We start from the raw sequence: 26,855 nt of genomic DNA, 5'->3' as shown, positions 1-26,855 counted from the left end.
TTGTAGAATTTGTCGAAGGATCAAATACATGAACAATAACTGCATTGCCATTGCCAAAGACGCTGCGAACGAATTCTTCAACGCTAGGGACTGTCAAGACAAATAAAATGTGTATTTTTTCATAAAGGAATATACTCATGTCTCAAAAATTGCGCCCGAAATAACTGATATCAATGCTTCCATGTTTTCTCTCTGTTTAATAAGTAAAGAAAATATCACACGAACTTTAGAACTATACCAGTTTGAAATCAGCAATGCAGTGCATGCTGCTGATATGAAAAATGTAAAGGCCATGGAATGAACAAGCTCAGGACAAATATTTTAATGAAACTTTGTCATTCAAGAACTTTGTTTACATATTTGTAGACATGCAATGGCTAGGGAAAATCTCTATGACGCTGTCCTTTGTTACAATGTATTGCGCAGGAGCAGCAGTCACCAGTCGTGTATTGTGAGTAATTGCACCGAAATTATAGTCGCAACAGAGAGCACATATAAAAAGCAGGAGTTCTTGAAGATATACGAGGGCGCGTCAAATGAAAGTGAGCCAATGGGAATATATGACAAACATGGTGCTTATTTAAAAGTAGTCTGATGAGCATTGGGACATTTGTCCCACTTACTAAAGTGTCGCGTATTCCCGCCTCAAAACTCCTTGGGTTGCTGCTTCAAAAAGTCCGACTCTTCCCATCGAAACGTTGGCCAGCCTTTCTGAGGCACCTTATCCCTGTTTACAAACTTTATACCACAGTGTACTTACTCTTTTAAATGCTTTTCACGTCTCTTTGACTTAAACCAAGCTTCGTTAGTCCGCACAAGTACCGTCTTTCACCATATTGATACGAGTCATCACGCACCCTTACGCCGGCGTCCGTACCGCGTGTCATCCACCGAGCGTCGCGTAATCACCGAGACATTTGAAGACATGCTTTAACGCGGTGTTAGAAAGCCATCCTGCAGTCCTTGGCCTTCCCCTGTAGTACTAGTTTAAAAAAAGATGGCTGGATTCATTTCTGTGTGGACTATCGTCGCCTCAACAAGATTACACGAAAGGATGTGTACCCCCTACCGCGCATAGATGACGCCCTGTATTGTCTACGTGGTGCCGAATTCTTTTCTTCTTTGGACTTGCGATCGTGCTATTGGGAAGTCCCGATAGATGAGTCCGACTGCTCGAAGACAGCTTTCATTACGCCTTACGGTCTGTATGAGTTTAGGGTAATGCCATTCGGCCTATGCAATGCGCCCGCGACATTCGAAAGGATGATGGACAATATTCTGCAATATATTTTGTGTAATCAGGCTGCGTTCGTGAAGCGAACGGTGGTGCACATTCTGGAACCTACGCGAGCAGCAGTGATTACGCGGAAACATACGTGAGTCACATGCAAATATTGCATGTCTTTGAACCATGAATCAGATGTTCGACGATTGTACTCGCCGCTAAATTTGTTCTCGCTTTGCATCATTGGTTTTGCTGCGCACAGGTTAACCCAATAAAGAGTTCAATCCTTAGCTAGCTGACTTGAAAGTCCTGTTTTCCACCGTCACAATAACGGGACAATAGCTTGACACTTATATGTACGCGCAACCTGTTCATGGCCAGGCGTCGTCTAAACAAAGCAGCTCCGAGGGGGCTAGGTGCAGATTCAGGAAGCACAATAGGCAGCGTTGCGATATCAAGTTTCGTCGCTATATTTAGCAATTTCTTTGTCGGTTTAGCGATAGGTTTTTCAGTTTAGCATCCGCCGCCTATTTAAACCAACTTACAGAACAACCGTAGATATTTTAACGACTTCGAAGTTTTGACAGTTTGCTTGGATAATGACCTGCTAGAACACCTTTTGTATTAAAAAGTCGCAATACGGCGCGTGGTATCTGTGATTATGACTCAGCAAGACTGTTCATCGCTCACGGAGGCCATGTGCTCGCACACTGTAGTTACAAAATGCATGTTTTTCTTGTTGTATTTAAAACCACTTTCAATCAATCTTAACGCTACGCGTGATTTTCAATAAATACGCTGAACTGGTGGACGTTCGCGAGCCCACCAGTAAATTAAATTACAATGCTTATTAAAATAAATTGTACCCGCCGTAGTTGCTTAGGGTTTATGGTGTTGGGATGCTAAGCACGAGGTCGCGGGATCGAATCGCGGCCACGGCGGCCGCATTTCGATGGGGGTGAAATGCGAAAACACCCGTGTACTTAGATTTAGGTGCACGTTAAAGAACCCCAGGGGATAAAAACTTCCAGAGTCCCCCACTACGGCGCCCCTCATAATCAGAAAGTGTTTTTGGCACGTAAAACCCCATAATTTAATTCTTTTTAAATAAATTGGATGGCAAAGTTTACAACCCTGCATGGTGAACAATAAGACAGGGGTCCTCTAACGTAAAACTATTCCAGTCGGTCTTCGTTAGAATCTTCTAACGTCATATGTGCGTAACCGCCGACGCAAGCATCGGGCGGTCACACGCAGCGCGGCTTGAACAGCCGAATCAAACGCTCTGCGCGTCACACTGCGGCTCGTCATGTCTTGCAAGAAGTCTGACCCCTCCGATGGTGTAACCTAATGCAATTAATGCAAGTGTGCAGCAGGCTCTCGCCTTCACGTGTTGCAGCACTGCAACATGCTGCCGAATTTTCGATGAATCCTGAAGGCCTGATTGCTGAAATGGTACGCAAACAGTTTGGAACAGCTACAGGGTTTGAACAGCTGCAAGAGTCACACGTGTCGCAGCAGCTGAGGTCGTTCACGAAAATCTCAACGCGTGGCTTCCGCATTTTTGCACGGCATTCAGACTTATCAACACCGCTCGGAGGTTTCAGGTGGATCGAGGGGTGGCAACCTAGTGTTTAACCTGCATACAGTTCATGTCACTGTCATCGCCATATTAACATGACGGAGCTCATGTAGTAGGTTTTAATTCCGCGTTCACGACAGCCGAGAATGACACAATTTGCAATCATATTGCAAACCCAGGGCGTTGTCGAGTGAGGAAGATTAAGTCGCCGCGTGTTGAAATAGAAATGAAAATTGAAAGTAAGCGCAAAGTTTCGAGTGCTGTCATCCGTTGTTCTGTAAATATATTGGCAAAGTGAAGACCTACGTGCTTGTGAATTCGGTGTTTACTCCTCGCCTGCAAGTGGCACTGCACAAGCATGAAGCACTTAGGAAAATGCGGTACGCCGTGTTAATCTGCATTTTTGTTTTCCAGAACATTCAGATTATTCAACGTATGCAAGACAATGCTAGCGGATTTACAGCACAATTTAGCAAGCACTTAGGTACTTCTTTTTTGCGTAAAAGTTTGCGATGCTGTAGACAGGCAGTGTCGCATCCACCGCTGGTGACGCCACATCTAGGGCGTTCACTTCACTATTAAGTACACCTAAAAACCATACAGATAAAGCTGTGACTTTGTATTAATATGGTTATGACTATTATTACAAAGGGTGGAGAGATGAATAATAAGAAGCAAATGACCTGTCTGCATGTTCTTTTTTTTTTTCTAGATTCCTAGAACATTGAGCGCAAATGCGACGTATGAGTCGGTGCAGAGAAATTTGCGAATAAATATAAATATTCACGTTTCCCAGCACCGCTCACCCGGACCGTCTCGTCTTCGTTTTGCTCGTTGCCATGTGTGGCGCTTCATTCACCTTTCCAGTTATACAAGTTAGTCATTTCAACACGAATTTTCAATCTCATAAACATGAAGTATACTATATCAAAAAAAGACCCAGATGTAGAAAGAGGTCCTCTATTCAAGAGACTAGCTGCGACACTTCCTGTTTATACGACCATGGAAAATAAAACCTATAATATCAACAGCAAAAGCACGGTCCCCCAACTGGGTCCAAAAAATTACGATCTAGAGGAAATCTAGCTTTCTAATGAAAGCTGTTGAGAAATTTGCACTCTAATTATCGGAAATACACCTAAAATTGTACGATTTAAACAAAATAATGTTTATCCTACGAGCACAGAGCAAAAATTGGTGGAACGATGCAGCTTCGAATGAATTGTAACGTGTTTCACTATTTTATTGCGAAGCAATACTACTTTAGGTCGCACTTCAGCCCGTTCCGTGGCGAGGCGGTGGTAGGCACCATTGACCTTTAGCGTGACCTCGCTGCGTGACGTCAAACCACGTGACCTAGAGTGACGTCACACCAGCTGTGTAAAAACGGGGCCCCATCTCACGCCGTCGCGAGGCGAGGAGTAGCCACCAACGGCGGCCTAACTCCCGCTCCTCTCACCAGGGGCGCTACGGTCAGTGTGACGTCACACCAGCTGTGTAAAAACGGGGCCCCATCTCACGCCGTCGCGAGGCGAGGCGGTAGCCACCAACGGCGGCCTAACTCCCGCTCCTCTCACCAGGGGCGCTACGGACACTATTGCTTCGCAATCACCAGGCTTAACCAAGCTAAGCCACGGCCGTTTTTTTATATGCGTCTTGAGAAAATAAATTAAAGGAGAATAAGAAGCGATGAGCTTTCGGAAGTCAATTTGCTACCACGGCCGTCTTGCTACGCTCCAGCTACGTTCAACCGACACTAATGTAAGGCTCGCTGCTGTAGCTCCCCATAGAATTCAGTATCATTTCTGAAAATTGTTTTGACTAAATAGCTGATTTGGTCGAATGAATTTTCTTTATTGCTTAAAATTGAACTAAGAGAAATGGCGTATGCAAAGCTACAAGAAATCAAGGGCTTATAGATCTCCAGTCGTGCTACGCTACCGACACGCATGCGTCACGAAAGGTTGCATCGCTGTAGTCGTCAAAAAAGAAGTGCGCCAGGGCCTTCAGCGTCCTCAGCCGGCTGAACGGTCCGTATCCGCACTCGTTGGTGGCATCCTCGAACTGGATGTTCTCGGCGACGATGGTGTAACTGATGTCCGTCGCGTTCCTCTTCGTCTCGCACAACTGCGGAGAAAGAAGCCGGCACGCGCGACCACGCACAATCACCGTCAGGTCTGCAGCAGAGCCGTTACGCTGAGCGCACGCGCTAGTTTATATTTAGAAAGCCCGTAACCAGCGCACAGAACCATAAAGAATTTACCGCGCATCATCCGAAACAAGTACGCCCAATAGTCTGTAAATTTCAACTCGACGCCATATTTGGTTCTCCTACGGTGCGCTATGTACACGTGTGTGCAGCGCGTGTATATCGCTTTTGAGCACTTCGGTAAGCAATTTTCTCTAAAGGCCGTAATTGATACACACACTGTAACTTACTGATGGGCACGAAAAGCGGACAGATTACGTCGTGTCTAAAGGATAGTGAGCATTCTTCATCCGACGTGATTGCGAGGGAAACACGTCTGCGCTCCTGTCTACACTTGTCCGTTCTCCACAGTTTTACTCTGACGCTGTCATCGACACACCTGTGAAATAATTGTTCGACCCCCGCGGATGTCGCCAGTATTAACGCAGCTTTTTCAACGAGCTTGCGCGTCTTTTTTAAGCAAGCACATTGCGGCTCATTGATCGTGTTCGGGGCTGGTTTCGTGTAAGGATTTCTTTCGGTGTATTGCATTCCCTTCTTATCACCCACAGGTCACAGCGGGCCGATGCCGGTGATAACTAAGATCCCGAGATAAGTGTAAAGGTAGCGCTCTTCTTTCTTTCCCGGGCCCCTCCTCCTCTAGTCCTTCTTCTACATGGAGTGCAGCTCCCCCTGCTTTGAACAAGCGTGAAAAAAAAAAAAAAGAGAAACAGCTCCGAGTTGCTGTCGTGCTACACATTATCAATATCCTTATAATGTAATGGTAACACGAATCACCACTTATCCAAGGGACTTCAAAAGAGAGCTAGTGTACATTGGGGTGGGCCTTTACATGGCCTCTTCCCGTTCAGCACTTCATTAAAATATAGCAAGCACCTGCACAAGCCGATTGGCAATACCACTCAAATTTCACACTGTGAACGAGCTGCTTAAGCGACGCGAGAAGCTGACACAACCTTCAGCAACAGGGGAAAACTATCCGACGAAGGAAATATACTGGGAAATATAACAAAGCACTCATGCAGATTATGCGCGCGTGAGGGTATGTATGCGAAGTGTAGCTTACGTAAACCAGTTAGTGAAATGCTTTTTTAAAGGGCTTAGTGGTTTAAGGCAATTAAACGCTTCCTAATTAAATTAAATACGGCAACCCTTAGACCTTGGTGATGACATTGTGTAAGCACAGAATAGTACGCCACGTACCAAGCAACACTGAGGGATTCTGTGCCTCTGTGTCACGGTGGGACGTACCCACTCTGGAAGATCGACAAAGAACGGGCATACGCCCAGTGGCACATACTGAATGGCTAAATCAAAGAAAGTGAATAAAAAAAGTTCCTGAAATATATTTAAGCACACGATTAACAGATCGGCGTGCTTTAGAGATATCCGTGAGTCGAGAATAAAGCTTAATATTTTATTTAGGAACCGTACGTAGTGGTACTCGCCCATGTCGGAGATGTGGCGAAGAACCCTGTGTCTTATCGAGCGTTTAAATAAACACTGAGCTTTCGAATAAAAGAAAATAGAGTAAATCAAAGAATGTGTTTAATATAATTCAGCATTCCATTAGCATATCGCCGTGCCTGTGAGCCAAGCTAATACGTGCAGGTTTCTTGAGCTCTTTTTTGTTGCGCAGAGCAAAGCTGGACATGCTTTGACAACATACACGTTTCATACAAGCTACTTCGTAGGCCCTTTAACGTAACCTGTGTATTTCTATCCACAAATATGCGCCAAAAGACCGCAGCCATGGCCAGGAAAATCTGAAGGGTCCGCAAAGAAAGCTTCGCTCTAAAACGCGTCGCGGTTGATTGTGTGAACTCGGTATGTCTCGGCCATTAACAGCAGCCTACCGATTTCCTTGAATAACACCTAGTAGCTGTATTCTGCCAACACTCTTCCACGGGTTTCCACAGGAAAACAGAGACACTTAAGCAAGCACCGGAACAACGAGCCATGAAATAGACCGACAGAGGCTAGACATTACGAGTTAAACGTCTAGCGGGTTTCTTTAACGATTGCTTCGCATCATTAGTGAAGAGCAAGCACGATCACAACTGCATCAAGCATTTGGCAACACCAAGAGCAGAAAGGGCACTTGTTTGTTTCCCGCTGTCGTGCGCGAAATGACAACTTCGATCATGTCACTTCGGAACAGTATGTGTACCGATGCTGAGAACCCTACAGATGCAACCCGTAAAATATGTCACAAATACATTCGCGCCAGTTCTAGAACATTTCATTAACCTTATATTCTGCACCGGATACCGGATACCAAAGGTCACTGATATGCAAAGGCGGAGATATAAATGTTTTGTCAAATTACAGGACCATTTCATTTATCTCAATGTTATCAAAGGGTATTGAAAAGTTGATATATCCACGCATGTCCCTCCCCCCCCCCCATCTTTTCAATGATAAAACCTGAACAGCCCTTGTGATCCAAAAAGTGCATATATTGCAGTCTTTTGAAAATCAGATGTCTGCACTGTGCATGTAAGTTCATTACTCTACGGTGTTTGACTCAATCACCACTCCTTATTTTAGAAACTGGAACACTACGGCTTTCGGGGTATTTTACCGAGGCTACTTGTGACTTATTTCAATCATCGTCGACAGCAAGTCACCGTTAATCACTTTGTCTCTGAAGTCAAATCAATTCATACTGGTGTGCCCCAGGACAGTACCTTGGGCCCATTACTCTTGAACATATACGTAAACACTACATTAAATATTTGCGCCAACACTGAATTTATTGTATACGCAGGTGATACAAGTATTTTCATAACAAGACGTGAAGATTCTAACCTCATAAAAAATGGAACGTATGGCTAAGTCATACCCATTCTTAGAGCACCGTCAACTCATTCAACATAAGACACATTCAAATGAAATGCTTCCAAGGCGAAAGGAGTATTATTTCGCCCTAAGCAGAAAGCACTCATTAAAACCACCAATTTTCAATTAACGTCATCAACTATAAAACTAGCTCACCTCTTACCTCCGTCTTCAAAGAAGACATGACGAGGACACTTCAAGTACATTTAACATGAAACATACTTTCGAAAACTGTAGAGGTTCTTTGCAAATTACGTTATATTCTGCTCAGAAGATGAAGTTGTTAATTTAAAGATCCATGTTTTCATGGACCTATGTTGTTTTTACTTAGTCTCGGGCAAGACAAGAAAAACTACCGCTCAAAACCATTTCGACTCGTATTCCAAGAAATAATAATTCATTTGAGAGCTTCTCTATTTGGGCACCAGAATTCCACACCCTGTTCAGTTTATTTTCCTCATGTATTGTCATGCGTCCTGCATGCCAATGTTTGGGATGCAGGTCCTATGAAGCCTGACAGATCACTTCCTGTCTGTACCTATCATCAAGTGTCATTCATGTTGAAATAAAATAATTGATTGATTGATTGAATAAATAATATACGAATCACTTGGTGAATGAAGGAGGGAGGGATAGAGCGAACAAACTCGGTGCGTTAAAGAAATCTAGCTAAATGAAAGAGAAATAAATCGTGGGTGGCTGATTACGTTGTTGAGGATAAGAAAAAGAAGCTAAAATGGGCGCGCATTGTAATGTATACACTAAATGAAACATAAGTTTCGTCGATAAGGTGATTAGAAAGTGTACCCAAGGAAAAATATCACCCCAAGCACTCCGTACAGATTGTTAACCAGAGAGGCTCGAAAGTGTGGCCTCGATGTTTATCCCTAATTCAAGGCCGACGGTTCAATAAACGACGGCATGGTAGGCTGCGGGATCCACGGTATGCCGTTACTGCTTGCGTTCGGTTGTACGAGCCTGCTCTCGTGCCCGGGCTGCTGCATCGGCACGGCGTAGACGAGCTCGCTCCCGGTTCAACTCGCCGCGTTGCTGACCGAACGCTGCCTGCTCCTAAGGAGTACGTATGACGCGCGGCCTACCCATTTCGGAGCCGGAGAGAAACTGCTGCGCGCGCGCTCGGCTGCGACGGAGAGCAACGACGTCATTACTGACGCAGCCGATCACGCACCTCCCTTCCTCTTGTTTTTCGCGCATGCGCAGGGAGTTGCGCCAGAGGAGTTTTCGGCGTACAAGAGATGGGCGGACGAATCGGCTAGCTACATACAGCTTCGCTGTAAAAATGCCTTCGAACGAGAAGACGGAATCCCATAAAAAATAGTTGGCCGTTTACGAAGGTTCAATTCGTGCAAGTCTCAGGGCAGTGAGGGATCTGTGGCAGCATTTCTTTTCCTGCGCGTACTCCGTTAGGTACATGGCGGTCATTACGTAGGCATACAGGTGAGTAAATACGCAAACAACCGTGACCTTGCGCTTATACAGAAACGAGTGAGCTAGGAAGTAAACAAATTATTCTATAAGAAAGCAAACATATAATTAAAATTTTGTTTCTAGGCAGGACATGCATTTTGCAGAAATCGCTCTAGCGAGGAGGACACACAAGGGCCGTCTTTTCCTTTGTACAAATAGGGAGAGCATCAATACACGCATACAGACACACTTATAAAGAGAGATGAACACTTGTGTGTATGCCACCACTCCCCGATCTGAACGCGCAAAGTAAGATATGTATTAAGATATGTATTAGGATATGTATCAATATAGGCTAGTGGCTAGTAGTCAGGAGGCCGTGCTGAGCCACATCACCCTGGACAGTCGGTGCCCTCACCTTATAGCGAAGACTGGAGGCGCTGTCATAAGTGAATAGTCGTGCTTTCGCCTTGTCATACGCGACGAGAGCTTGAAAAGTTGTGTCCAGGTAGAACGTGCTGTTGTAGACCGGGTCTTTGCAGACCTGTTAAAAGGAAACAAGCTTTAGCATACGTTCCGGTGTTTAGGCGCTACAGGCCTCCTCATAACTCAGAGTCATAAGTTGGAAGTGCACTAATAGATATGTGAACGGCGCACAACAAAGACGAGGACAGAAGGCACACATAAAACTTAAAATAACACACGCACGAGCGCCATCTACTACAGCAACGAACCAACTGTGCTTGATGAAAACGAGTTCTTTTTTTTTTTCGAATGTTTCGCTGTTAGGTGCAACACTCTACGCATCTAAAATTCGAGTCTTGCATGCAGAACACGTTGGTATATGCGTAAGTGTGCTGGGGAATGGAACAGTACATTTAACGAAATAAATTTGGTTCCCTGCAAGCTAAGTCGAGGCGAGTGGTGCGACAAATAAATATTGTATAGCAATAGCGCTGCTTAAAAAAAAAAGGAAAGAAAGCAACAAAGAAAGGATGGAAAAAGACATTTTAAGAACGGCATTTCCGAGTTTCTGACCGGTTTTGTGTACGGTTCTTCGTATGTCTGTCTTGCGCTCACTTTTGACGAAGACTCTAAAGAAAAGAGTTAACTATGGTTAAGATTACTTCAATGCCTTACAGGACTTGCTTCTCTCGATACTCATGTTTATGCAGTGCTGACAAATTCTAACAAAACAACGCTGCCGTCTTTTGATATAGCTGGCATTGGAGCGACAACGTAAACTTGAGTTGTTTCTGCGTGGTCCTGTGCCGAGGGCTAACAACTTGACGGAATTGAGAAGTCAGTCACTGAAGTGACTTCATAAGATTCGAATAAGGTTCAATAATGAGCAAGGCGCTTTACTGGGATAGTTGGTGCGTTGAAATCATGGGTAGTATACTTCAAGAAGGGCGAAAAAAGAAAGAAATGTAAGATACCGGATTTATTTTGCTGAGGACGACATGGCGTCCAGTGTTCCAAATTGCCACGGTGCACATAAACAGCGATTACCTCCCTCCATATTTTATCGTTAGCAGTTAAAAAAGAAAACCCCGTGACATGCAGAACAATTCTCTTCCCTCAGCTAGATTATTCTCAGAGGCGAACACTAGATTTACGAAAAATTAAGATGAATAATTGAGTAAATATAGAATCGAACATTCCCAAGATTAAATTTTAGAATTACCTTACAGCGCGTATTGCATATTAGAAATTGTAGCCGATGAATTATCCGAAGGTCTTATCCACAGAGAGCACATTCAGAGAACGGTACCAGTTTCGAGACATGAGCTCCCATTGTTTGCGATGAAATGCGCTGAGCGGCAACCACTTGCACGCCATGTTCATGCGACAGCGACAAGCGACGCGACAGGCACACCCTCTTACGCTGTCCTGTCGCAGCATGGAGCAGCCATATGGAGGCGGCATCGCGAAAGTACAGTGGCCTCAAATTTACACTGTTGTCCGAATGAGTACAACCGTGTGCCCGTGGAAATATCACCGATGATTACGATGCGCCCTAATGCGAAATTTGAGCGCATGCAGCTGTATCCGTGTTTTCATTTGGCGGTATACTGAGCCATCGCACCGATCACCGCACCGACTGGGAGAGCTACGACCGGCCATAGACCGGCCATACAGTTACCGCTTCCTGGCCACTGCAGTTTATGCAACCGCAATCTTTACCGGGAAACGCTTGCGGTGGACGCTGTGCGCAAAGCTGAGCTTTCTGGTTCTTTTTCTTCTTCACTCCACACTGCAGGTGCCGCCGCTGCCACGGATGGATGGATGGATGGATGCTATGAGTGTCCCCTTTGAAATGGGGCGGTGGATCGCATCACCAGGCTCTTGTTATTTTGCCTAATGTCCTACCTATATTTAAACAAAAAAAAGAACAATAACAAAACAGACAAAAAAAAACAACAAATTTCACAGCACCAACCTTTCTTGACCACCATTGGGAACTTGTTTTGTACGCCTCCGTTGCCTGTCGTCTCCCTACTTTTCTGCCACCAAACTTCCAATCACCTCTCACTAATTTCTATAGCGTACGTGTTTACTTTTCCCCCGCTATCGCTGAGTGCAAGGGCTTAAAGGAGGCCAGAAGACCGACCGCTGGGTAGACACCTTCACATACTAATAAAACTTGATCTATCTTTTCAATAGCTTTACCGCAGCAAGCACGCACGCGCTTCTTCTTCCTTGTTGTACCTCGCTTTATAACTCTACGTTCTAAGGAATCGTGATCTCGCTTCAAAAAGTAAAGAGCTTCCCTCTGAGTTATCATAACTGGTTTCTTTAGTGAATCCGTTTTTTCCTCTTAGGTAGTTACTCAAAGCGAGTTTCTTTTCCATTGCTGCCATCCACGAGAGAAACGCGGATGAATGGATGTTATGAGCGTCCCCTTTTGAACGGGGAGGTAGGTTGTGCCGCCAAGCTCTCGTCATTATACTGCCTAATGTCCTACCTAGGCAAAAAGAAAAAAAGAAGAAATAGAAAACCACAATTAATTCCCATAAGCAAATTTTCTGATCACCTATTGTGAACTTTGTTTTTGTACGTCTCCCCGTGAGCGCCCAATGCGAAGCGTCCGACTGACCTCTGGTTGCCACCGAGCCCTGATTGTACCCGTGATGTAAAGCAAACAGCCACATTTCCAAAAGTAAGTCCTGGAACCATTACACCTTTCCACATCCATAGCGCTCTGTGCTTCATTGTGGTTGCATTTCGCTTCCCCTTTACTGTTAATGCTTTTTACTGTGTTTATATATATATATATATATATATATATATATATATATATATATATATATATATATATATATAGCCTTCGTTTATCCATATAACAAGATATTTGTATTCTTTTACCCGAGGTATTTCCTGGCCTTCTTGTGTTGCCCCTGTCTGCTCACTGTTTTAAATTCAATACCATAACACCTGATTTTCTAACGCTAAATTTGAAACCCAAATTGGCGCCTTCCTGTCCACAGATATTAGCCAGACGTTGCAAATCACTTTGTTAGCTAGCAACACAGTATCGTCCACATAAAATAAGCCTGGAACCTGCTGCTTTACTACTGTATCCGACTGTTTGTATGAGAGATTAAACCCGATATTACTTCCTTCTAGCGCCCTCTCCATCCTCACCATGTACATCATAAACAGCAGTGGGGATAAAGGGCACCCCTGCCTCAGTGCCTTGTTGATGTGAACTTTCTCCTCGCTCCTCATACCTTCCCATTCAACGCAAACGGTATTCTCTAGGTAAAGCTCTGTCAAACTGAAGCTAATCGTCGCCTAAATAAGCCCTCCCTTTCCAGAATATCCCACAAATTTTGCGGTCTACGTTGTATAAAAAGGCCACATATAACAATCTGCTTTCTACTCTTGATATTTCAGTACACTGAGTAACAACAAATAAGTTATCATCCAAACGCCTACCTATTCTGAAGCCATCCTGAAGTTCTCCCAAAATGCTATTATTCTCTGCCCATGCTTGCAGCTTTAACTTATTGCTTGCATTGCTAACCTGCATATTACCGTTTTAATGGTCAACGGTCTATACGAGTGAATTCTAGATTTCTCCTCCTTACCTTTATAATTTAAATTCTTTTTACTTTGTCGCCGTCTGGTATCCTTCTATCTTTATAGTTTTTTCGACTGCTTTCACCAGAGCTTCCTTACTTCTTGGTCCTAGTTCATTGATCAGCCTAACGGGAACCTCATCTAGCCCTGTCGCTGTACGCTTAGGAATTTTCTCTTCAGCTTTCTTCAGGTTGAAATTTGTCAGCACCAGCTCCTTTTCCATCTGGTTCTCTTTCATGCTTTTTGAAGCAGAGACTTTTTCTCCCGGTATATTTCCCATTTACTGGCCCCTTCATCCTGCGGCAACTGCGCCTTCTTTGCCTGCCTGTGATCTCGGTATGATTTGTGTCGTTGGGTGATCGCTTCTCGTAACTCCTTGTTCCACCAGCTTATCGATTTCTATTTTCCTTTCCAACGAATATGTTGTTTCTCTTTTCGTATCTCCGTCGTTATTGCACTTAGAAGCTTTACTTGGCCATTCTTTACTTGGCCATTTCCAAAGTTCTCCCTCGACTCTTTTGGCTATATTTGTTATTTGTTCAGCGTTCAAATTCGGATTGGCAATTTCGCACTCCTTGCTCTCTTTCCCAACTACATATCCCATGTTCAAAATTATGCGTTTATGGTCACTCCCTATGCTGCCATACCCCTCCTCGTCAATGACCGTTTCGCTCAACTTATTATGAATTCCTTCTGTCATCAGAGAGTAATCAATGGTTGAGTGACGTTTTCCCACTTCCCACGTGATCTGCCCTTCACACTTGGGCCCTGTATTCACGATAACTAGGTTATGTTGCTCACAAACATCTAGCACTGATTTCCCGCTGTTGTCAGTATAGCTATCTAGATCCTGTATGTGGGCATTCATGACACCTAATAGGATAATATCGGCATCATTCCTGAAACCCTTAATATCAACACTTATGCATTCCACTAACTCTTGATTCTTCTCTGTGCTGTTATTTCCGGTCCACAAATACGTTACGCCCTACCAAGTTTTTTCCCGTTCATTGTCCCTGATAACCAAAGATTCTCTTGACGTTTTGAATTTACTCTTTTCCATTGGGCTCCCTGATAGATGAGCATTCCGACTCCACCTCCATTTCTTCCAGACCTATTCTTAGTTCTTAGCTCATGTCGGCGGATACAGGGACTTGAGCGCCATCTGGTGCTGCTTCAAGGTGGCTTCCTCCGCTTTCCTCCTCGTGCGCCCTTCGCTCTCGCTGTATTTTCTCTCTCGCTGTGCTCCGCGTTCACTCTGTAATTTTTCGGTGCGTTCGTTCAGTCCGTTATACCGCCGAGTGTTGTAGATGCTGCCATCTGGTGAAAGCGGGGCGAGATAGTTCCCCGTGACAGCCCGTGGTCGGCGATCTGGCAGCGCGTGCTCCTTCTTTAGATAGAACACGTTTGGGAGGCTATTAAACGTGTGGTTATGTCACTCCTTGTCTGGCGATCTCGCTCTTCCCTCCTAGCTACAATCTCGTGCCAGAAGAACAGGTGCTATCAGCGGACATCTACTCCTAGTCATCCTCCGTGCGAAGGATGACGCCAGCAAGGAAACTCCGGCCGCCTATAGAGGCGCCTATCTACGCAACTTTTGCTCTCTCTGAAGAGAACTCCAAGAAATTCGACGCAGTCGTGGAGCAGTTCAATAAATACTTTATCCCGCCGCGCAACGTTATCTTTGAACGAGCCAGATTCAACAGCAGGGTGCAACAAGAGGGTGAGTCGGCCGAAGATCTCGTTACTGCGCTTCACACACTTTCGAAAGCTTGTTAGTTCAGCTCTCTTCGAGCAGAGTTCGTGCACGACCGCCTGGTAGTGGGAATAAAAGATAAACAGCTAACCGCCAGGCTACAGCTCGACGCAGACCTCTCATCAGAAGGCTCTTGAGTCCGTCCGCCAGATCTAGAGCGTCCGTCAGCAACAAGCCGAGCTGCACATGGAAGTGCTATCTGTGAACAAAGTTGCATCCGGTCCCCAAACCAGTTGTTTGAAATAGGTGAAAATCGGCCGCTATTCACGCGGCGGAAACCAGCGATCTTCACCCTCCCGTAAAAACAGGGTACAGAAAATATACCTTGGTGTGGTCAAAAGGGTCACCCTCACGCTCTCTGCATAGCACGCTCAGAAGCCTGCAGAATTGTTGAAAAAAGGTTCATTACGCCTCCGTATGCATGTCGCGAAGCCTCGATTGTGTTGAAACCCAACAAGTAACCTTAGAAGCCTGTATCTTTGGGGAATTCAAGATGTCGGATGCTGGAGCGTGGGAGGCAGCAGCCGTGGTTCAAGGCTCGCCAGTAGACTTCAAAATTTACACTGGCGCCGACGAAACCGTCGTCCCAAAGCAAATACTCTTGACTCTCAAGAGACCTTTCTCTCAACTCCTCCTCGCTAGAAAGCTTCTTCGAGCCGCAGGGGTAGCACAACTCAAGCTCATCTACCGCGACCGTACGACTAATAAAGATGTCTACGTCCTAGATAAGGTCCGCACTCCCTTGCTAGGCAAACCAGCAATCAAAGAACTCCAGGTGTTGACATTTGTAAACACTATTGCTGAGAAAGTGAACCCGAAAGAACAATTTTTACAGTTGTTCTAGGGACTCGGAAAGCTGCACAGAGAACACTGGATTCAGCTGCAAGCAGGTGCACAACTTTTGAAGCTTAGCTCTCTGAAGTGCATCTCGATCCCTTTATACGAAACGACATAGTTGGAACTACAAAGAATGCAGAAAATCAGCGTCATATCACCTGTTCATGGGCCGACTAAGTGGTGTTCAGCAATGGTAATCGTTCCAAAGCCCTCCGGAGAGGTGAGAATCTGTGTGGACTTTACAGAAGTGAACCGCCACGTTATGAAAGAATGGCATTCTATCCCTTCCGTTGAGCCCACTCTCGAAGTACTTCACGGGGCCAAAGTGTTCTCCAAGCTGGACGCTAACTCTGGATTTTAGAAAATCCCGCTTTGTGAAGATTCTGAAACGCTCACCACGTTCATCTCACCTTTCGAGCGCTTCTATTTCAACCGGTTACCGTTTGGAATTGCGTCTGCTCCTCAACACTTCCAGAAACAGATGTCATGCATATTAAAAGGCATGAACAGTGTTATCTGTCACATGGACGACATCCTTATCGGGGATTCGAACAAGCATGAGCGCAGAGACACCCAGAAATGTGCTTCAGCTACTCGTCAAGGCTGGAGTGACATTGAACGAAAGCAAATACTTGTTTAATGTTCAGCTGCTTACGTCCTTTGCACAGTGGCTAGACCAAGACGGAATATGAAAGCAGTGAGAGCAGCATTCCAGGCAAGTCGGTAATCCATTGCTTAAATTATATTGCGTGACAAAAAAAAAACACACACACAAGGACGTGAGAGAAGACCGTGTCGTTTTTTTGTCGCGCAATATCATTTAAGGAATGGATTACCAACTTGCCCGGAATGCTGCTCTCATTAATTGCGCTTGGTGTGTCGTCTTCTCTCACGTCCGTGTCGTTTTTTTTGTCGTCGCGCAATATCATTTAAGCAACGGAATATGACCCGACGAAAAGGAGTTTGAAGTCATATTAAAAAACAGAGAGCCCAAGAAGCAGGACCGAGCTGCAGAGCATTCTCCGCAAGGCAAGATACCTTGCCAGATTCGTTCCTAATCTCTGTGAAGTCCTGCAACCGCTTATTCTTTTGCTGTCAAAGAAGTAAGAGTTCGCTTGGTGTGCTGCACAACAGCAGGCGTTCAGCAGAAGGAAGTCGGTGCTCTCGTCTCGCCTTGTCTTTGGAGTTTACGATCCATCGAGAGAAATAGTCGTCACTGCAGATGCTTTGCCCTTCGGACTTGGGGCATTAACCCAGCAGAACCAAACGAATGGCAAGTTTTCTGTCATAGGTTATGCCTGAAGATTACTCTCAGAGACCGAAAAGCGTCGTGCTCAAATCGAGAAAGACGCTTTTGCTGTAGTCTGGGCATGTGACAAGTTTAGCGATTACGTTGTTGGCAAGCTGTTGAAGCTGGAGACGGCTTGAACGGATCACAAGCCCTCGGTTCCCATCTTACCTTCGAAGAGCCTTGACGACCTGACGCCTAGGCTGGATAGTGTTACGTTTCGCCTACGACGCGCGGTATAGCCGGCGCGGATGCAACGGACGCCGGGGCTTCGTTCAAAGCGGCGGACATTTTGGCCCGTTCAGCGCCGCCGATACGCCTCCCCGCCAAGCGCGTCCAGGCATGTTTCAATGCCACGTGTCTTCAAGTGTGCGTGTGTGTGTGTGTGCATGTTGGTGCCCACGCTTGTCAAAGCGCGGCAGCCGGGGAGAGGAGCTCCCCAAGTGTGAAGCGAGGAGGTCTGACCGGCGCCGGCCCGGCGGATGCGTCATTACACTCGTCTCAACCTGTCTCTCAGCGTGTCCGTGCCCCGTCACGTGCGCCTCTGACGAGACGTTCCTTCTTGCCCGCGACTGCGAGAGTATAAAAGCAGCTGCCCCGGACGCCAAGAGAGAGGCTCCGATTTCTTCTGTTGAGTAACGTGCTCTCCCGTCTCTCCACTTCGGTCGACCCGACCGCCCGCTCTTTTGCGATGCTAGAATAAACAAGTTGTTCTGTTACCAGTCGACTCATGCTTTGCCGGGACCTTCGGATGCTTCCAGTTGTGCCCCAGGCCGCCAGGCCAACGCTACCCTTGGGGCTTGCGACCCATTTGCAACAACGGGTGTCAGCGCTGAGATTACAACAAGAGGATAAAGATGAGAATGATGCGATACCAGTACGGAGATTGCATATGTTCCAGGAAAAAATCTTCTAGCCGCAGGCACTCTTTCCAGAGCAGCTCTACGACCACCAGAAGACAGAGCTCGAAGAAAACTTGAATGCTTTCGTACGCTCTTTGAAAACATATATTTCCATAAAGGAACACTGCCTTCAATCGTTAAAGGCATCTGATCTTGTTTGTGCAGAACTTCGCCAGTTGAGCAAGAAAGATTGGCCCTCCAGGCGTAATTTATTAGTGGACCTAAAGCTATTCTACGAGCATCGACACCAGCTCACTCTAGATAACGAATTACTCCTCTACGCTGCTCGAGTTGTCGTCCCTGCTTCTTCCTAAACGGAAATCCTATTGCTCTTAGATGAAGGACACTTCGGCATGGCAAAGCCGAGAACTAGAGATCGTGTCTGGTGGCCCGGCTGACGTCACGTCCTGGGTGAAGCAATGTCCGAAATACGTCGAAACAAGTGTTAACAGAAAAATATCACCAAAGGCTGTGATTTTCCAGAAAGACCCCCGCACCTATTGCACTGGACGTGTTTCACTTTAAGAGCCAGTGGTGGGTTGATAGCTACCGATTATTATTCAAGATACCCTGAACCGCCGACGGAACCACCGGGCGGTCATCCGCAGTGTTGTCCGAACGGACCAATCAAATGCTATCCTCGTTCATAGGAGGTCACATTTGTTTGTTTTAAAAACGAATAACGTTGCCTACACTGAGCGGCTTTTCTTATCTAATTGGCTGACAAGAGGTGAGGAGCACGCTCAAGCGGAGAGGAATTCGATGGGGCCGAGCCACTGCACCGAAAATCGATAAACGGATGAAGAGGGTGGTGCAGGCGTCTGCGATTGGTCCGCTTTCCCTTACTTAGCTGGCGGTGGCTGGTCGAAAATCGCGGTGGCATGCAACGTAAGCTTAAGAATGACACTAAAACGGAACCCCAGGAAAGAAGAGCTGGCAGAATGAGGTCGTAAACGTGCCGAAAGTGCTCGAAAACGTTACACGGACACGCAAAAAGTTTTATTATACGAAAATAAACCCATGCTTTCGCGCAGGTGCGAGCAGCCAGTGCCTGAGCGATCAGCGACAGCCATCTTTTATTGGGCAGCCTTCTGCTTTTCAGAAGAAAATTCAGTTTTGTTCGGCATATTAATGCATCTTTAACGCGCACACGTCACTTTGACGCGGTGAGCTTTTGCACTTTTGTGACGTCGCGAGGGAGGCAGGTGAAGTGGGTGCAGCCAGAAAACTTTTCACCAATAGCCGAGGCTTAACGCCGAAAAGGTGTCGAATCAGAAATAACTATTTTTCTTTTGTTCGGTCAAATCACGCATAATCAGTGTGTTCACGTCATATCAGACGGGGAGCTGTCGCGGTTTTCGTGACGTCGCGTGATAGACAGGTGAAGTTGGCGTGGTCCAAAAACGTTTTTGACCAATCGCGGAGCGCTGATTGCAGAATTGGAATAGAAAAGTTTGGAATAGTTTTACGTTGTAGCGCCCAGTTTTACGTTATAGCACCCCAAGTAATTTTTGCACTCCACGGAATTCCTGAGGGAGTGGTTTCTGAAAACGGCTCGGAGTTTTCGTCGACTGAGTTTTCAGTCTTCGCTCAAGACTACCGTTTGAGGCACATTACATCTAGCTCTCACTATCCTCAGGATGAAGAATCCGTATGGTCCTGCAGAAAAAAAGTCATGGGTCGTTGGCGAAGAACCAGGCTTCCTCTAATTTCCATCATGCTGACACCCCAACTTCCACATCAAGAGAGCCTTTGGAACTACGAAGAACGATACTGCATGGAAAGTGAAAGGAAAGCGGACTCCATGGCGTTTATCGAAGGCTTTCTTCGACAGACGCCATGGAGTCCGCGACCTGCCAGAGCTTTTCTATAAAGACGGCGTCTGGTGGACACACCTCAAGCGCAATATGACAATACAAGCTCCAACCGACGAGCCTCGGCCCTACTGGGTTAACACAGGCACCAGTGCTATACGCAGGAATAGGACCCAGCTAGTTGAGTATCCCCCTGCTAACACCAACTTAGAAAGTGCAGTGCGTATCAGTGAAGGTGACGCAGATGCCCTTTCGTGTTGCGAAGACAATGCCCACATGCATACCAGAAGCGGGAGGTGCGTGAAGCCACCTGCTGGCAGCGAACTTCGCTTGCTCTATTGGGCAGATGTTTTAGATGCTGCCATCCGGTGAAAGCGGGGCCAGGTAGTTCCCCGTGACGGCGCGTGGTCGACGATCTGGCAGCGCGTGCTTCTTCAACTTTAGAAAGAACACATCTGAGGGACTATTAAACGTGTAGTTATGTGATTCATCGTCTGGCCGTCTGGGTCTTCCATCCTGTATACAACACTGAGGAACGCCGACGCTCAACGCAGGAACGGGTGCCTAAGAGCTGCGCCGCAAAAATCGCGAACGTTCCAGGAGTCCCATGTTTTAACCAAGGTGGATTACATCTAGCTTTACTATGCTGTCGTCACCAATGGAAATCCATTCAATGCCGCCAGCGTTAAATGGCCTGGCGCCATCTGGTCAGCAAACTCAAAACAGTTTTGCGGCTCTTGGTGGCTTTTCAGGCCTAATATCAATACAAACAACTCATGCCAATAAAAAACCGCGTCGTTATTATTACAACTAAAGAAGTAATAGCGACAAGGCAATGCCGACCCTTTGGCTCCAGCTTGAGATCAGAAGCGATCGCTGATTACTCTATTTATGTTTTGCGGTCACAGGAACGAGCCAGTAGCAGCAGCGAATTCAGATCGAAGCGCGCGGGGACAAGGGCGGACTGGTTGCTGCCACGTTGTTGCGCAATCACGCGGTCCCCGGCTGAAGTCGCTGCGTAGTCTTCCGGGTGCCAAGCGAAATTTTCTGGCTGGTCAAGAACCGGCGCTGCGACAAGCGACAGCGACGAATCGCCCTCCGCGACGGCAAGACCTGTCGCTCGACACCGTCGTTTCTCGCTGCCACTCGGAAATCGTGCGCATGTGATTTGCCACTTAGTGTTCCAGTAATCTTTGAGCTTGAATGCATCAAGAGGCGCTTTATTAAAGAAGCAAGTGGAAAAACAATGCCTTTTACCGCAAGTTTGGCAGCTGTTATCTTAAAATTGATGCCAGTTTCAAAATTCTTTTCAAATGGATGCAGCTTGGGAAAGCACTGGTACCAATTTTTGCCTTACAATTTGTGCGCTTAAGTAAAAAATCGAAAAGGCTGATTAGTGAAAATTTGTCAATTAGACAATATGCATTTCTCATGTAAGCACTGTGCGCCTCAATGAGCGGTTTTTTGTCGTATATGCCCCCAGCTGATTTGTAAAAATTTGGTTAGCGCAAATAAAACAATAAAACACCCGGTATACTTTTTCGTTACCTTTCATCATGTCAGTAATGAGACTACGTGAATATTCAAGCCCGATTATCGGTTACTTTGCTTTGGTATCAGACATCTGCAAGATTGAGCCCATTTGATTCGGTTCGCTATGAACATGAACGTGTTGCCGGCGTTGTAAAAATTGAAAACTGAGGATGGACTGATAACCCTAATGTAGAACAAACTTAAACTGATTCGTTTAGATGAGGCCTACACCTCAGCTAAACCAACTGTCCACATAGAAATCTCATACTCAAGGAAATACAAGCCGCAAACTAGATGCCGACCGAACGACAACAGGACGAGTGCGAACAGAGAATCCGCTTTTTATGCATATTTCAGTCACGTTGTCACGGCGGATATGCTACAAAAACAGTAACGATAAGAAAATGCGAGTGCACAATGGTCACCTAATAGACTTGGGCAGATAGTTACTAAGAAAAAGCAGTTTCTTATCGAGGAGGGATAAAGACGGAATGCTGACACAGGCGTCACACCTTTGGATACTCCAATAAACCTATATTACCTCCCTCTCTGACTTATCTTTAGCTCTGCCTAAAAATGCGATTTAAATAAACTGCAGAAAATATCCACATTTCTTACAATGTGGGGCAATTAGGCTACCGAAACCACTCTTGCCATTAAGTGGCGCGCGATTGCTAAAGCACTGATTAGTACGCCTGATGCATCCTTTCCCACAACTAAGTGAGATGAGATACACTACACAAACTCCTTAGGCCTGGTCGCGGGTGTTGTATTACGTGCCCTCTTTCACTGGCATGGCGCAAACGTGTGACAGTTTACAAGGTGCAGACATGACAACGCTAACATAATCACGAGATGCTATCTTGTTAATGTTATGAGACAATGCGTGAATGTAGGCGACAGCCTGCACGGGAGTAAGCTCCTTGCTTGCTGCGTTACTGGGAACTTTCGATGTACGTGTAGTCTCTTTCAATATGCCTTAACAAATGTTGGAAAACGAGGAAGGATAGCTGGCGTGGCGGGTACGGGTATGTTGGAGTCTGAAGTTAGAAGGCAGTTGATCTGTGCACTTTTCTGAGGGGTTGCTTTGATGAAAGTAGGTATGGTGACCCTTTTCTTATCTTAGAGTGGGTGCTTCCGTATTGTAAAATTGGCTTTTTTTTTTTTTGACACCGAGCATTTTGTGCGCAGCAAACATGCGCTCCTGGACCGGAACAAAAATCGACCTCTAAGAACTGTACGCTAGCTGGCAGTTCATATGTATAGCTTAGGCCTTCCGCTTGGTGATTAAAAATTGTCCAGCCATTAGATTCATGTAGCTTGTCGACCGCTGATTCGGTAAAATCAGAAAATTACAAACAAAGTGGTACACCCAGGCCCCGTACACTCTCAAGTTCAACAAATGGCCACAGAGGGCGAAAAATCAATCGAGGCGCGTTTCAGCGTAAGCGCGCAAGTGGAACTACTGTAATTTGGTCGCATACTTTAATTTGTGCTTTCTCTGCTAGGGGCGCTGAACATGCTGAATTTTTTGCTTTACACAAACCATTAACATAAACAATCGAGGTGTTTAAGGATGTTTTTTGACCTCAAGCAAATAGGCAGTTCTTTTTTTTAATTTGATTGTTGAAGCTGCTTTTTAGTCATGGCGTCAAGGTTTTTGTACTTCATTAACCACCGATAGCCGACAGCCTATTGGTATTGATGTGTTTCCTGGCCGTTGTCGTTCGAATTATACGCGGTAAAACATTTTCGAAAAGCATGCTGCTTTCGTCTGCGTGTCATTACATAGACTTGCTATAGAGAGGTCTACTCTTGGCAAAAAATAGTGCCTCATTTTGTTTAGGCGTTGATTATCATAATGAATGCGGCGGAGGTTGAGGGGTACGCTTCAAGGTACGTTTTTATGCCGTTGCTCTCCATAACACCGTAAGTACGCAAAGCGATGTCACAGAACACCCGATGCATCATTGTGTGTTCTCCGTCATCGCTTGTTTGCTGTACGCCTACTAATTCTTCATTTCTTCTTCAAGTGTTGTATCCTTCTTTTCTCCTTGTTCTCTTGTGCTTCACTTACAGTATGTCGTTCCGTCAGCTCTAATGCGCATTTGCTAAACCAATACATGTTTGATAAGACGCAGTGGTTATCATAATTTCACTACACATGTATTAAGCTGGCACATATGGTTCAGATACAGATACCTGTATGCGGACTTGTACGACGTTGATACGGAGATTAGGATAACTATAAGTGCAGACTCACATGGTAGCACAGTTTTAAATGACCGCGTTGTATAAAACTAATAATGTGTTTGTGTGTGTGTGTGTGTGTGTGAGTGTGTAACAAGGTGCAACAGCCACAGAAAAAGAAAGCAAGAAAGGCAAGAAAAAATGCTTTGGACAGGCGCACTTCGCGCTGCAGCTTACCACACTATATATAAAAAAAATCGGCTTGTATTGGACTATTTAGAGTGATTGTTGATGGAAGAGCACTCTGGTTTCTGCCTCCCAAGTGGGGGCACGGCTCAATGACTAGTATCGGACTATAGCAGTTGCAATGACGGCCGAGAAATTCGATCCGGATCGGGCTCGATCGCCATCAAAAGTGCGTCGTATGACACCTGTAAAGAAGAGGCAGCTGACGGTCGTAAGCAGTTGCGTTCTTTTCGCCAAACTGCCCAGCCTGGTAGTGCTGTGAAGATGCTGTATAAAAGTGACACGCGGTGACAGGGAAATTATTATACTTAACAGCCGACCGTACGTTTTGCAGCTTAGGTCTTCTTTCTTGTGCGTTTGTACTACTTATGAGCCATTTCTTGACTATGTTTTTGACTATGTAACCGCGTTTGTTTGTGTGGATGCGTAGACGTGTGCTTTTTGTTGTACTTGTAAAATGCAAATAAAATATTTTCAAGCTTACTCAATCTTTGGTGTCGTGTGCGTTTATTCAGGTCGAGGCCATCGTGCCACCTGGAAACCGCATTCTGCCAGTAGCCCTACACGAAATGCAACAGCTGGAGCGCGGCGGCACAACTCGGGGTAACGGCGGCGTAATAAACAAAAAGCCGCTCGGGATGCCCTTAAAAGTCAGTTCAGAGTGTGCCTTAACTCGATATGACTCAGCGCTACATATATTTATGTATGTAGGCGTTACGTTTGCCACGCAGCAACCAAACTGGCGGGAGCACGATCGAGGCGCAGCAGTCAGAAACCCAGTAAAGCGGCCATACTGCGCAAAACCCCGTTTCCGTTTCCTGTTGTACAGCGCCACCTGTGGTCGCATACTTTAGTTTACGACGCCACCGCTACGCTTATTTCCGTTGCACTGTGGAAGGTACAGTTTCCCTTCTCTAAGTTTATATAGGTGTTCTGTGGTACACCCCGTAGCAACGCGAACGTCACTAAGGCAGGTTGAGACGAATTTGCCAAAGCGGAGATAGAAAATGTCACTTAGTCCCTTCATACATACATGTCACGTTAAAGACTGCAAGAATGCCCAAATCGAAGGCTCACCTACGAGTGGTACATTTTTCCACGAAGATGTAAAAGTACAGGCTGCCTACCTCCCCAATGCTTCCTATCTGCTTGCTCTCGGGAAGGTTGGTCGGTGTGCAGCGGTGTCCCAGAGAGAAGTTCCCAGGTGTCCCGTCCAGGCTGTCCGGATACAGCGGGAAGTAGTGTCGACCGCCCATTCCCACGGACACCGCTAAGACAGTTGCAGCTGGCCAGTCGTTCTTTGCGGCCTGCAGGCTCGCTATCACCCTGACCTGCAATGCCGCGAGGTTCTTGCAGATTAACCTTACAGCGCAAGAAGAGATCGTAGGGGTACCTTGAACATGTGGTCAGCCATCGCGAACCCTGCTGCCAGTAGCGAGGTAATATAATTACAGGCGACTTTTTAGATTCATTCAAATTTGCAAGAGTCCCTGCATTGACGAAACTTCCTGCTGCGGGAGTACTCAAATTTCCAGGTTAGATGACGGGATGCCTAACTTAACGGACCACAGGAATGCCAAGGAAAGCCTGCTTAAAGATTTGCAACTTCACCTTAAGGCGAAAGGACTGTTCAGGAAGGTAGCCGGACCTTAGCTAAATTTGTCCGCCCAAGCCTCTCCTCGCCTTCGGGAGAGTGCAAAGGGGGCGGGAACGCGCACCTGTTCGGAGGAGAGTTGTGCGTTTGACGGGGAATAACCAGAGGAGGTGCGCGCCGCTAAGAGGCGGAATGGCTCTGAACAAAAGTGAAAACCGCGGTAACTGTTTCACAAACTCATGATCACCTGAACCGTAGTATTGGGGAAAGGGATTTGTGAAGAAAGAGTAGAAGGAGAAGAGTAAGGGAAAGTGCAGCGTGTGGCCAGCTCTATGGCAGGGAACGTCACAGACGGGAGGAGTTATGTTCGTTCAACACGTTGAGCCTTGAGAAGACGAGAGTAGTCGCGCCTTTCAGGAGAAGAAAGCGTGTGAGCTGGAAGAGGGGGAGAGCGGCCAATTCTTCTTTTCGCTCGCGTGGTTAAAGGAACAGAAGGGTCACTCGCTGCGTCACACTCAAACTGACAGGCAGGCAGGTGAACAAATTTGAAGTATTCAATGAAGCATAACAGTAAAACAATGACATCAACCAACACATCAAACGCCTTTACAATTCGCCAAGGGACGGTAGTCGCGTTAGGGCGACTTTTTGTCTTTTTATCTTGTAACGTGGATGTCTTGCGCAAGTATGGAATGGAGCTGGTGAAAAGACTTACCAAACGTATGCGGTAGGTAGTGTTCAGGAAAGCAGGCTCCAATAACTCTGCCGAATACAAGACCGGTGGCACGATGCGACACTGCACGGACTTGGAGTCGCTTTGCGAAAAGTACCCGATAGCGACAAGCACGTCTATTTGATAATTTCTGCAAGATGAAAGACAGACACACGAAGCCACAACAGCTCATTTAGTCGTTGAAAAAGGCGACGTTTCCTGCAGCTTGTTTCCTGCAGATTCACCAAAAGTGGACGCTCATTCGGTCCAACGGTCCATTCATGAGCAGGCAGTGTTTTTAAGTGTCTGACAAATTTACAAGCAACCGAACTTAGTCCAACAGCTCGAAACTTTTCAAAGACATTTGCTTGTGATTCTGCAAGGTCGCTCAAGCCTGCAGTCATCGCATTTTATAACAGCCAAAGGAAAGTGAAAATAAAGAAAACGGAAACATCGGCGACATTGGCTGCTTTTTATGCTAAGTGTAAGCTTATTTATTTACGCGTTAATTTATGTATTTATTTTACAATACCGTGAGCCATTTTCGTGATGTGGCATGGTGAGCAACACATTTCCCGCAAACCAATTACACAGAACTTGAAATGCCCCAAA

The 26,855-nt window shown here is 46.0% G+C and overlaps 1 protein-coding gene across 1 annotated transcript; it reads right to left on the bottom strand.

Annotated features, from left to right (window-relative positions):
- Nucleotides 1-4,646: 4,646 nt before the first annotated feature.
- Nucleotides 4,647-26,388, bottom strand: LOC140217184 (uncharacterized). The gene is made up of 4 exons (XM_072287582.1): nucleotides 26,247-26,388; nucleotides 25,065-25,268; nucleotides 9,704-9,829; nucleotides 4,647-4,934 (listed from the first exon to the last, which is right to left on the bottom strand). Exons 2-4 carry the CDS (start codon nucleotides 25,191-25,193, stop codon nucleotides 4,740-4,742), a joined length of 450 nt encoding a protein of 149 aa, XP_072143683.1. The 5' UTR covers nucleotides 25,194-25,268; nucleotides 26,247-26,388; the 3' UTR covers nucleotides 4,647-4,739.
- Between the last annotated feature and the right edge of the window lie 467 nt (nucleotides 26,389-26,855).

This window comes from Dermacentor andersoni, chromosome 4, assembly GCF_023375885.2.
Source record: "Dermacentor andersoni chromosome 4, qqDerAnde1_hic_scaffold, whole genome shotgun sequence".
Lineage (NCBI taxonomy): Eukaryota > Metazoa > Arthropoda > Arachnida > Ixodida > Ixodidae > Dermacentor > Dermacentor andersoni.
Note: the sequence above shows the minus strand (reverse complement) of the source record. Positions and strands in the feature narration are given on the sequence as shown.

Bases quoted from the DNA above. Each gene is read 5' to 3' on its own strand.
- LOC140217184 (XM_072287582.1), bottom strand. From the start codon at position 25,193: ATGGGCGGTCGACACTACTTCCCGCTGTATCCGGACAGCCTGGACGGG. The intron at 9,830-25,064 runs GTAGGCAGCCTG...TCCTTTTAACAG, and splicing joins AGATAGGAAGCATTGGGGAG to GTCTGCAAAGACCCGGTCTA. The intron at 4,935-9,703 runs GTGAGGGCACCG...CTTTCTCCGCAG, and splicing joins CCTCCAGTCTTCGCTATAAG to TTGTGCGAGACGAAGAGGAA.